Here is a 13,039-nt window from a genome sequence, read left to right as displayed (position 1 = left end):
TTTCTTTCATTTGAGAAATGTTCTTTTCCATTCTTGTGAAATAGCGGAACCAATAAAGGAATAACAAAGAAGTGGGACATGAGAGGGGGTGAATGCTTAGCAAGCTTGGATGACAATAAGGGCTTGATCAATTTTAAACATTTAGGGGTGATAGTTTATAGGCAGTCAGAAAGCATGTGACCAGACTGGGCCTATCAAATGGGCCTGGAAAGAAAGGATGTGGTGTAAGCTGAGGGGGGATGGTAGGATGATTATAAAAGTATGTTATTTCATTATTTGGGTGTGATCTCTTACCTGTGTGTATTTTTTTTTGTAAAGTTTTTTTATTTTTTACATGAACACACACAAACATACAATGTATTTTTGCTAAACAGAGTATTCGGCCGGTTAACAAATTTAAACAATTTTTAGTCCTTTCAACTAAAATTACAATTTATACATCTCCTTTTTTGCCATAACATTTATTTTCATCTATTTTGTACCAATATTACCCTTCATTTTCATCTCTAATTTTGACCAAATTCCATTTCCCCTTCTATTCTATATTAAACCCCTTCCCATTATCATCTAATTTTTATATCCATCATCAAATTAATTAATTATGTGGTGTTAGTTATTTAATTCTTATATTAATAATAAACACACTTATTTTATAACATACATTTCCTTAATACAATCCAACATTTTAATATAAATCAATTGATTATATAGATCTTTTTCATTTATATATGAACCAGAAGAAAAAAAAACTTAATTGAATTTAAAAGCGTTCTATTATCCTCTAATCATATAGCTTTCCCCCTGTATTATTCCAAATCATCACTTAATCATTTGTACACACACCACCATAAACCATTAAAAACGTTTCAATTATTATTCCAATTATTTTTCAATTCATTTTCACCATCATATGATTTAACATTATTTCTTACTCCAATCATATTTCAATTCTAGTCATATACATCATATTCCTCTTTAATTTCTTTCTTTTTTCCCTTTCCCTTTTTATTTTTCCTTTTTCTTTCCCCTTTTTTCCTTTTGTACCTTAAAATCCCGATCTCTCCTGTTTTGCCCTATATTTCATGTTTTCCCCCCTCTTTTCTCTTTTTTTGTTTCATCCCACTATTTATCCCAGTATTATCATTTTGTATTTCAAAGTCCTGAACTCTTCTATTTTGCCATTTATTTCCTGTTATTTTCCACCCTTTTTCTCTCTTTTTTATCTTTTCACTGAAAATCCCAGTGTAATCATTTAAGTTCTTTATATTCTTTCTGTTCCATCCTCCTTTCCTTATTTGTCTCTTTCCATCCTCTTTATTTTTTTCATTGTTAATCCCAATGTAATCTCTAAAAACCTCCTTTTTATTATTACTATCCACATGTTCAGTTACTTCTTCATATTTAATCACATTGTCTTTATCTTCTTTATTTTCAGCCTCTATGTCTGGCTTGTCCATCTTCATTTCCTTGTCCGCTTGCGTATGCTCCATCTCAGCTTTTGTATCCTCAGCTTTTAATCCTCCGTGTAACATTGTAGTTATTTCTCTTATTTCCATGACAAGTACATCGATTTAATCATTTCTCTAATTTCCTGCGCCAAAAAAACTCTTTTTGAGTTAATATTTTAAAAGTTCTGTTGTATTCCTTTTTTCCCCCCAAAGTCAAGCTGCTTGCAGACAAAGAAATCCTCCTCAAAAGTTCTCATGGCTGTTATCTGTAAAGTTCACAATTTTCCAAAACAAAGACCAAGTTGCAATATTCCTTTTTATTCCTGAAGGTGTCTCTCTGCAATCCACAATTTCCGATTGTCTAACAAATATCCATTTTGTTTCAATCTACATTAACAATCTTACTTAGCTTCTCTTTTTCTTTTTAGCTTTAAAAATATCAAATCAGTTTTATAGTCCAGTCCAAATTTAAACAGCTCTTCTCACTTATTTTTTCCTTTTTTCCTTTTATTTATACAACACTTCTGTTATAGGGCTTATTGTCCATTCTCTTTTGTTTTTTTTGAAATTCGAAAAAGAAAGAGAAAAAAAAAGATCTATTTATTTCTTTCCGATCCTTTAACCAATCTTGGGGCAATTTCTCTAGTTATTTAAAATTTTCCAAATTATTTCCAAATAATTTTGTTCAAAAGTCAATTTTCCATTGGTTTTTGTCCCTTTAAGATTACGCTTCAAAATCTTCTTTTCTTCCCCCTGTGCTCATTAGCCGCTGTTTTATCTCTAGGGGTCTTAAAGTTAAAAATTTTTTTCCTTATTGTTGTTTCAGCCATGGGTTGGCTGTCACTCACCCGGCTTCAAAAAACTCTGTTCCATTCACCACTCCTGCTCAATGCTTAGTCCAGTTGCCCCAGCTTTGTGACAGCCGCAATGGTTTCCTCTGACCTTCGAGGAACTTGCCTGTTCCTCTTGGTCTTCCGAGGTGCCTTTCCTTCTTCCTCATCCCTACAAGACAGTTCTGGTCCGAAGACCGCTTGGCAGTGGTTCGTCAGTCTCATTGCGACGCTTCCAGTTGAAATCCTTATCTGTTGAGGTCCACCAGCATTTGCAAAACTTCAATAAAATTGTTTTATATTCCAACAACTCTGAATAAGAGTTAATTAAAATAGCAATTCCAATTCACAATTCAGCTAATACTAGAAGCAATAGACTACGATTATGGAAAATGGGTTTGCTGGATGCAGTTAAACTTTCTCTTTCTAGGGAAATACAATCCCATCAAGACCAGAGATGGTAAAGACCTAGTGTCAGCACTTTGAGGTAATCCAGACATTGATGTTATGGTATCACACCTACTGTTTCAGTGACTCCATCCATCCACCTCATTCTCTGTCATCCCCTTCTTCTTTTGCCCTCAATCTTTCCCAGCATTAGGCTCTTCTCCAGTGAGTCCTTCCTTCTCATTAGGTGGCCAAAGTATTTGAGTTTCATCTTCAGGACCTGGCCTTCTAAAGAGCAGTCAGGGTTGATCTCCTCTAGGACTGACCGGTTGGTTCGCCTTGCAGTCCAAGGGACTCGCAGGAGTCTTCTCCAGCACCATAGTTCAAAGGCCTCAATTCTTTGGCGCTCAGCCTTTCTTATGTCCAACTTTCACAGCCATACATTGCAACTGGGAACACCATAGCCTTGGCAGGGTGATGTCTCTGCTTTTTAGTAGGCTGTCTAGATTTGCCATAGCTTTCCTCCCCAGGAGCAAGTGTCTTTTAATTTAACATTTAATGGTTAAATATTATGTGCTCCTAAAGTGTCTTGTAAGGAAAGAGCCCATGGAGGGGTGTAAAGCATGATTTAATTAATTCCGAATCCCATTCTGTCTCAGGCATTTGAATCACCACATGGGAAAGAATGTACAAAACCAATCATTTTATCTGGAGAGAAATCTTGTGGCGCCTAAACCGGGCAGCCATTAGTCATAAAAATACACAAGAGGCAAACGCGATTCTAAGTGACTCATATCTAAGAAAGTCCCATTCATTATTAAAGCTGCTCGTTTCTCTTCGAATAGCAACCCAGCTTCAGGCTTGATGTTCCAATTTGACTCTACCAGACCCCATTTGAAGCCTTTGGTTTCCTCTGAAGAAGCGATCAGCCGCTCCCCAGCAGTTTGAGCCAAGCCCCTCTTGTTCAATTGATGCCTCTGCCCGCAATATCATCGCCGGATCGGATTGGCCAAAGCGCGCACGCAGTTTCGTTCACAGACGGAACGAGGTGGACAGGCGAGGAATGCGGAGCACCTGTCTTCCAGTCCCCGGGCTGGAAGAACCGGCGAGAAGGAAGAACCGGCGAGGAGATCCACGGGCCTGCGCTTGGCTGGCTTGGTCAGATTTGCAGGGTGAGAGGAATAGACTCAATCCAATCTTGCCCCTCCCACCAGCATGTTTCCCCCCCGCCCCATTTTTTTCCATTTAAAAAGAAGACGAGTAAGAGGTGTTCGTGCCATTTCCGTTTTCTATCGATTCAATACAATATCAGACAGACGCAAAGCAAGAGGAGCCAGGTTGCTAGAAGAGAAAGCTAAGGCAGAGAGGCAATTCTGCAATAAGGCGGGCGAAAGTTCCACGAAATCGTAGCAAATTTCAGGCAAGCGAACTAAAGAAAATTGTTGCAATATTTTTCAGGATCAGACTCAATAATATTAGTAAGAGTTAACGGTTTAAATAGAGTTCCTTTTATTTACAATAGGCATTCTATATTCACTGAATATTCACAGATAGAAGCGAAGAAAAGGGTGTAGGTAGCTCCTTATATATACAATGGGTGGAGCTATAAGTGGGAGTGGTGAATTATGAATACATTAAGTAGTGAAGAATAAGTTAACCCCTGATACCCCATTTATGTACTATTTACACATTAGAGAATAAGGCATTTACATCTGACAAATCCCCCTCTAAATGCCGATTCGTTATACAACACCAATTACACTCAGATTCAGGACAATACAAGACATACAATTTAGAAGTTAAATATTTGTGCTGCTTAGAAGGTAAGGGCTTTGTCAATATGTCAGCTAATTGTTCTGAAGTATCACAATGCACTGCTTTAATAAATCCATCCTGAGATAATTGTCTCACATGTTTAAATTTTATATCTATATGTCTGGACCTTTGTCCAATGGCATCAGATCTAGATATTTCAATGGCTGCTTTATTGTCTTCATGCATAACAAAAGGCAAAGTAGGTTTTTTCCAAACATCTGAAATTAAATCATTAAACCATACAAGGTTATTTGCAGCTTTGGATAAACAAACATATTCCGCTTCCGTCGTTGAAGTGGCCACTAGTTCTTGTTTACCAGTGTACCAGTAAACTGGACAGTTGTTTAAGAGAAAAATATAACCAGATGTACTTTTTCTGCATGAGGTGTCTCCAGCCCAGTCCGCATCTGCGTAACATACAAGCTTTGGTTCTTTATTATCATTAGGTTCTAATATTAAGCAAAAGTCTAGTGTACTTTTCAGATATCTTAAAATTCTTTTAACAGCTTCCCAGTGATACATTGTTGGTTTGCTGACATGTCTGGATAATAAATTGAGTGGTAAGGCGATATCTGGTCTAGTCCAATTAGATATATAAAGAAGTGAACCTATGATTGACCTATAAAATGTGTTGTCCTTGAATTCAGGGGAAGATTCATCAGTATTTCTAAGAAAATCAGTTTGCATAGGAGTATCACAAGGTTTGGCATTATTTAAATTGCATTTATTTAAAAGTTCTATGATCTTATCTCTCTGAGTGAGTTTGAATCCCCTTCTAGTTTTATTAATTTGGACACCAAGATATTTGTTCACTTTGCCTAGAGATTTCAACGAGAAATGTTCATTTAGCTTATTTACAAAAGTTTCTCTTCTCTCTTTATGCTTTCCTATATATAAAATGTCATCTACATAAATCAATACAAATTCAATGTAGTCATCACCCTTTTTGACAAAGAAACAGTTATCAGCAGTGGTAGCGTTGAAGTCCATGGTTTTAAGTACTTTTACTAAACAATCATACCATCGTTTACCAGATTGTTTTAACCCGTATAAACTCTTGTTCAACAGCCAAATTTCATTTTTGTTTGTGTATTGACTGTGAGGTGCTCTTACGTATATTTCCTTATCTAGTTTTGCGTGTAGATACGCAGTCTGTATGTCATATTGAAATACATCAAGATTGAGTGTTGATGCTACCACTAGAGCTGTTTTTACACTCTCTGTTCTTACTGTGGGGGAATACGTGTCAGTATAGTCCTCCGGATATTTCTGTGCATAACCTTGTGCAACTAGTCTAGCTTTGTATAGAGTATTGCCTCCTTCTAAGTTCTTAATTTTATATATCCACCTGGTACCAATAATTGTTTTATCTTTAGGTGCAATTGCAGGTGTAAATACATTTAATCCTTGTAAACTTTCCATCTCTTTCTTCATAGCTAATTCCCATTTTTCTTTTTCTTCACGAGGGAGTTTTAACACTTCCTCATATGTATTAGGTGTTATTGGCTCACCATCCATATGCATTATGTAATCCTTGTATTTATTTGGCATTTGATTTCTGTTGTTCCTAATGATTCTTTCAGGTTTACTATTGTTATCATGCAAATATCTTGCTTCCTTTTTTGTTAGTGTGTCTGTCTTTATTTTGTGTTGGCTATTTGTCCAAGTTTTGGTTTTGTTTTTATATTTTGTTGATATTTTGTTTTTCTATGGTCCCTTTCTCATGAGATTCTGTATCTTTGTATTTATTTGGAAATATTTCATTAAGATGTAATTTAGACCAGTTGGCCTGTTCATGGAACACAGCTGTTCTGGAAACTATAAATTTGTTATTATTATCAATGAATCTGTACCCTTTAGTGCCAGTCTCATATCCCATAAATCTGAGTCTTCTGGATACGTTTTCTCCTTTTCTTCTCAACTGCTTAGGTATGTGTACGTCTGCAGTGACTCCAAATATGTGCATGTGTGCTAATTTTGGTTTCCTATTATACATTACTTCATATGGTGTCTTATTTACAATACTGGACCAGGTTCTATTTTGTGTGTAATTTGAATAATGTAAGGCTTCTGACCAGAATTGTTTGCTTAAGCCAGCATCTTCCAGTGTGCATCTAATCATGGTTTGTAATGTGGAATTCTTTCTCTCTGCAATCCCGTTCTGGAACGCAGAAAATGGACTAGATGTGTAATGTAGCATTCCTCTATCTTTTAACCATTGGGAGAATTCCTTAGACATGAATTCACATCCCCTATCTGTCATAATTTGTTTTATTCTGATATTGTGTTGTGTTTCTATGCGTTTGTAAAATTCCTTAAATTTTTGAAAGGTTTCATCTTTGTGTTTTAATGTATAAACAAACCCATAGCGGCTATAATCGTCTACTATTGTCAGGAAGTAACGTTTTCTATAAGTGATTGATGGAGTTAATGGGCCAACTAAGTCCATGTGTACTAAATCAAAAATTTTGTTAGTTGATCTAGTAGATTTTCTTGGCCTGGGACTAGTTTTTAGTTTTGTAGATTTACATACTGAGCATTCCAAATAGTTTTCACAATTTTTTATTTTGACACCTTCTGCGTGTTCAGTCATTTTTTGTACTACAGGAAAACTGGCATGTCCTAACTTCCTATGTAAGATGTGAGCACACTCATCATGAATTGGCTTACCTATTTTTGGTTTTTTTTCAATGTGTGCATCTACGTGATCATGAGATATTTTACATTCATCATTGTCACTGTTGCTAATATTTTCATCATCTACTTCAATACAATCTTCCATATTTGAATCAATGTTATGCAACCATTTTTCTTTTGTTATCAGATAAGGTAGGCCTCCTTTAATCATCACAGTGCCTATATTTATTTTATTCTTCTCCAAAGTCGCTTTTCCCTTTGAAAAAACTATATTAATGTCAAAATCTCTACTTAGTTTTATAGCACTTAGTATGTTATGAGGTATTTCAGGTATTAACAATACCCCCTCTATTTTTCCTAGACCAGGCAGGGTTACATTCCCTCTACCTAATACTTGAACCTTTTCTTGGTTAGCTACCTTTATTACAAATTTATCTTCTGTAAAAGAAGACAATATATTTTTGTTATTAGTGGTGTGATTAGTTGCTCCAGAATCAATAAGCCAATTATTGTTCTCATTTTGCAGTATTTTAGTGTTGTCTTGTTTATTTAATCCATTCAGTGAACCAGATTTTCTATCCTTAGAATTATCTCTGCCCCCTCTATTCTCTTTGTAATTTGGTGGGCTTCTATATCTATGTCTATCTATTGAAGACTGTCTATAATTGTATTTGTTTCTATATTCTGACCTATGTCTTTCCTTTGAAATTTTGGGACAATCTCTTCTATTGTGTTCCCTGGATCCACAATTGTGACATTTAAATGTTTCATTATATTTTTCTTGGAAAGCTACTTTCCTATATGGTTTGTGTTCTGTGTGATTGCTAGAACGATTCCTTCTTGAATTGTCTTCTGCTATCAATTTATTGGATAGACTTTCTATGGATAAATATCCTAGATTGATGGTGTCTAAATGTGACATAAAACTGTCCCATGATGGATCAAGTGAGTTGATAATAACACTTTTCATTGTTTGGTCTGAAATCACCTCCCCCCTCAAATGCAGCTCAGCTCTTATTTTGTTTAAGGATATTAAATGCTCACTTATGGAAACCCCTGGTTTTACCCTAGATGAAAAGAAATCCTTAGACATTCTTGTGGTGGTAGCTACACTGTCGCTGTGAAACAAATTAAACATGCATTGGATAATTTCTGAAACAGTCAGATTTGGCTTGATGCTATGATACATTGCAGGAGACACACTAGATATTATTAAGAAAAATGCTCTATGGTGTAAACAATCTATTTTTAAAGTCCAAGGTCTTTTTGGGGGACTAGTAATAAAAAACAGTAAGTTTTCCTTCATAAAGACAACCTGGAGCTGTTGATACCATTCTTGCAAATTAATGCCATCAACCCTTAGCTTTGGGAAGTCATTGGGTAAATTTCCGACATTATTTTGTCCATTACTTACAACCTGAGGTAGTCCGTGGTCTCGCAAGTGTAGAAAATTGCAAAACGGCATGGGGATGCTCGCAACGAGTCTGCATGGTCTTCTCGCCAGTTCATGTCTTCCCGGACCGTCTGCGTAGTTTTGCGCATGCGCGTTGTCCATTTCTTCTTTGGAGTCATCGTGGAAGGTTCTCTCCATTGCGGCTCGCTCGTTCTGTTCCTCTTCAGACGAGTCGGTCTCTGGTTCGATTTTGGGAGTCCTGATGACGGTGGCTGCTCTTCTTTTTCTTTTGGGGGCGTTGGCGCTTGTTTCGGTCTGTGGTGTAGGGCGGTATCGGCAAGGCTCTCTGGGTTCGGGCGTCGGCGCTCTCGAAGTCAGGATGGGAGCGGGCAGGTCTTGAGGCATCGGCTTGCTCGTTCGTTTCTTCGGTAGTTCTTTGGTAATTTTTAGTTTTGGTCCAAATGCAGCAAAAAGCGTTTTCATTGCTGATTTTATTTGGGAGTTCGTTGAATCATCTTCACTTTCTGATTCTGATTCTTCTGAGAGGTTTGAATCTTCTTTTTCATTTTCGTTGTCTGGTAACGTTTTTCGCGCCAGAAATTTTGAATTGAGCATTTTGATTGGCTCTGCTTCGCTCACCTTGGAGGCCTGTTGAAACCAAGATGGCTGCCATTCAAAATTTCGCGCGGGATCACCGTTTTTCTTCTTTGTAATGACTTTCTCTGCAGTCATATCACTCACTATTTTTGGGTCTTTAGACTTCTCATTAGTGATGTTTTTCTCTCTCGCTGCTCCGCTGTTCTTCAGCATATCTTGGAGTTTCGCGATGAGGCTTTCATCATTCTTCTGGCTCTTTAATAGTTTTAATATCTCTGACCTGAGTTCGTTATTCTCTATTTCGATTTCCTCCTGGTCATCATTTTCATCTATTATTTCTTCGTCTCCAGTGGTGTATTCTTCTGATTCTCTCGAAATTGCGTTTGTGGATTCGTTGATTATTTCTTGTTCTGTTTCCATTTCTTTGCTGTAGGCCCTGGTGTTGGGCCTATCTTTCTTAGACATTTTTAAGTTTTTATTGAGTCAATTAACCATCCTCTGCTACCAGCTTGTTGCAATATTTTTCAGGATCAGACTCAATAATATTAGTAAGAGTTAACGGTTTAAATAGAGTTCCTTTTATTTACAATAGGCATTCTATATTCACTGAATATTCACAGATAGAAGCGAAGAAAAGGGTGTAGGTAGCTCCTTATATATACAATGGGTGGAGCTATAAGTGGGAGTGGTGAATTATGAATACATTAAGTAGTGAAGAATAAGTTAACCCCTGATACCCCATTTATGTACTATTTACACATTAGAGAATAAGGCATTTACATCTGACAAAAATGAAATTGGGCTGGGTGGAGAAGAATGGAAGAAAGAGTTGACCGATGACGGAGACCCGTCTTTCCTGAGTTTTGCAATGTTGCAGAGATCGTGTTCCTTCAAACCTGCAAATCTGGGTTAATTGGCAACACAGTTTCTCCCAAGGTTATAGTTCTTCATCGTAACTTCGTTTCAGCGATCATGCTGGACCACTCAGCACTCTCTTTTGTTTTTTCTGCTAGCATGATATAAGTTACAGTACCTTGTCTGAATATCTTCCCCACCTCCATTCTCGCATAACATCAAGTCAGGGCAAATTAACAGCAGGAAAAAAAGATTATTTCTGATACCACATCTACACTCATAATAAGCAACATTCTCAAGGTCAGGTATGTAATTGTAGGGACCAATAGGGACAGTTCTGCAGTTTTGTTACATGCCCCTGCCCAGAGAAAGGCTGGAACTGGTGCTTTCCAGGAGACCCTTTCTATGACTGCAGGCTGAGGAGAGGGAGAAGGAGTGGGCTTGGCCAAACACTTCCCTCCACCTGAGCTCTCCTGCCTTGACCTTCAATTGCAGGACACACGTCTGCAGCAGGGAGCAGAATTAAGGGTTACCAGAGGAACCTCGCATGTCAGACAAGGGCTGCTGTGACCAAAAGTACCGGTAACTGAACCCAGGAGTGAGTACAGCTACAGAAGGTAAAACCAGCATTTTCTTTTTCTCTCTCTCATGGTGTTCTAGGTCAAATAATTTTTATAAATATGTTTACACGATTTCTAGCTTGCTTACTCATTAACAACAGTCAAGATTAAGGGCAACTATATTGGTTTAAGAGAGAGAGAGAGAGAGAGAGAGAGAGAGAGAGAGAGAGAGAGAGAGAGAGAGAGAGAGAGAGAGAGAGAGATTTGTAGTTCACTTTTCACACTTTACAAAACACAGGATTTTTAAAATAAATACGTACAATAGCTAGTCTGATATAGTAGTGAGTGTGCCATGTGGGTGAACAAAGACTTCATTCAGCTATTTTCAATCTTTTCTTATGCATATGTTAAAATGTATGAGATGATAGATAGATAGATAGATAGATAGATAGATACTAAATGAGAGGCCGAGTTAAATCATTACAGTCTAATAATTTTGCTCATGATTCTTATCAGTGAACTCAGGACTTTTAAGGATAGAGAAATTTCTGTCAAGTAATTCTCAGCTGTCACTGCATATATCTGAGTCTCAGTTTTGGAGATCAACCTTGTTTCCTATACCAGACCTAACTAATCTCTGCTCAGATCATGTGGTTGAATCAAGGCTTAGAATGTGGTGTGGAGATGGAGTTCAATTATTCCAAGTTATATGACAATAACTTTGACAATGAGAACCAAGAACAACAGCAACTGATTCTGAAGGATCTCTGTACTTCAACAATTGTAAGTATCTATGAATAATGAACTATAAAGCCAAACACACACAAAATGTTCAATTGGATCATTCAAATTGTGCGTGCAAGTAATTTGCAGTACTCATAGAACAATAAAATGTTCTTGCAGGCTTTTAAACTATGTAGTCTGAAAATAACAGGAAAATATCAGCTGTATTGGCTGCCCTCTCTGGAGTTATAATACTGATGGTTTTCTCTTGAGTTTTTCCTCTTCGGGCACAAGCCATTTTTGACAGAATAGAATGGGCATTATATAAACTGTACCAAACATTACCATTATTCAAATAAATTAAAAAATCAAACAGTTGAGTCAGTGTATACTGTATAGACATACAATGTAAAATGTAAGAACATCCAGAGAAAAGTGCAGCATGAAATGTGACACAGTTTTCTTTTTTTTTATTAAAAAGTTTTTAAAAATTTTACAAATGTTTTCCCATCCCACCTCCCCCTCCCTCTCCAACCGTCCCCCCCCTGACTTCCCAGAGCAAAATACAGGGTATAGCATTTAACAATCATATACTAACATATGCTAACTATCTATAAACTCCTATCTCCCTCTTGTACTTTTAACTCCCCTTTTACATGACTAAATTTAAATACTTTCTAAAGTCTCTTTATTCATTCATAAACTATTTGAAACTTTTTAATCCGATATTTGTTTTGAATATAGTCAATCCATCTTCTCCATTCCAAAATATATCTTTCATTTGAATGGTCCTTCAAATACGCTGAAATTTTGGCCATCTCTGCTAAGTTCATTACTTTTAGTGTCCGTTCTTCAATAGTAGGCAAGTCTTCCTTCTTCCAATACTGCGCCACCAAAAGTCTTGCTGCGGTTATTAAATTTAAAATCAAATTAGTCTCTATAACCGTACAATCTGTAATTATACCCAGCAAGAACAGCTGTGGAGTAAACTTTATCTTCTTTTTAAGAATATTTTGTGTGATCCACCATATTTTTATCCAAAATGCTTTGATTTTTTTTGCATGTCCACCATATATGATAATACGTGGCATCATCACACTCACATCTCCAACACTTGGATTGCAAACTTGGATACATACAAGCTAACTTTTTAGGATCTAGATGCCATCTATAAAACATTTTGTAAAAATTTTCTCTCAAATTTTGGGCTTGTGTAAATTTTACATTTCTAACCTATATTTTTTCCCACGTTTCCATCATTATTGGCTCCTCAATATTTTGTGCCCATATTATCATACAATCTTTAACTAACTCCGTTTCTGAATCTAATTCTATCAATGTGTTATACAACCTTTTTATATGCATTTGGCTCTGATCTCGGATTTGTTTTACCAAGTTTTCATCATTTTGCATAATACCAATTTTCTGATCCTCTTTCCATCTAGCTTGTAACTGTCCATACTGAAACCATGTTTGAATTATCGTTTCTTCTTTTAATACATTCAAAGACTTTAACTGTAATGTACCTCTTTCCATATTAAGAAGCTCTTTATATGTAATCACATCTTGTTTTTGTTCTGCACTTATGTTCTCTATGGCATGTCTGGGTACTGCCCATATAGGTATCTTATCATTTAATTTGTATTGATACTTTTTCCAGACACGCAATAAAGCATTCCTTAATATATGACTTTTAAAAGTCTTATCCACCTTCTTATCATATAATAAATAGGCATGCCATCCATATATCAAATCATATCCCTCAATATTCAATATTCTTCTTTCTGTTAAATT

General features: G+C 36.4%; 1 protein-coding gene across 1 annotated transcript in view; it reads left to right on the top strand.

Annotated features, from left to right (window-relative positions):
* The first annotated feature begins 11,170 nt into the window (after positions 1-11,170).
* Positions 11,171-13,039, top strand: part of GPR156 (G protein-coupled receptor 156) — a 42,030-nt gene continuing 40,161 nt past the window's right edge. The window contains exon 1 of the mRNA XM_070938371.1: positions 11,171-11,305. Coding sequence (XP_070794472.1) covers positions 11,171-11,305 — 135 coding nt within the window. The remainder of the gene's footprint in view (positions 11,306-13,039) is intronic.

The sequence above is a fragment of the Pituophis catenifer genome, unplaced genomic scaffold (assembly GCF_029215685.1).
Source record: "Pituophis catenifer annectens isolate HBS135680 unplaced genomic scaffold, rPitCat1.0.hap2 SCAF_2, whole genome shotgun sequence".
NCBI classification, from domain to species: domain Eukaryota; kingdom Metazoa; phylum Chordata; class Lepidosauria; order Squamata; family Colubridae; genus Pituophis; species Pituophis catenifer.
The sequence above is the reverse complement of the archived record's forward strand: the minus strand, read 5'-3'. Positions and strand labels throughout refer to the sequence as shown.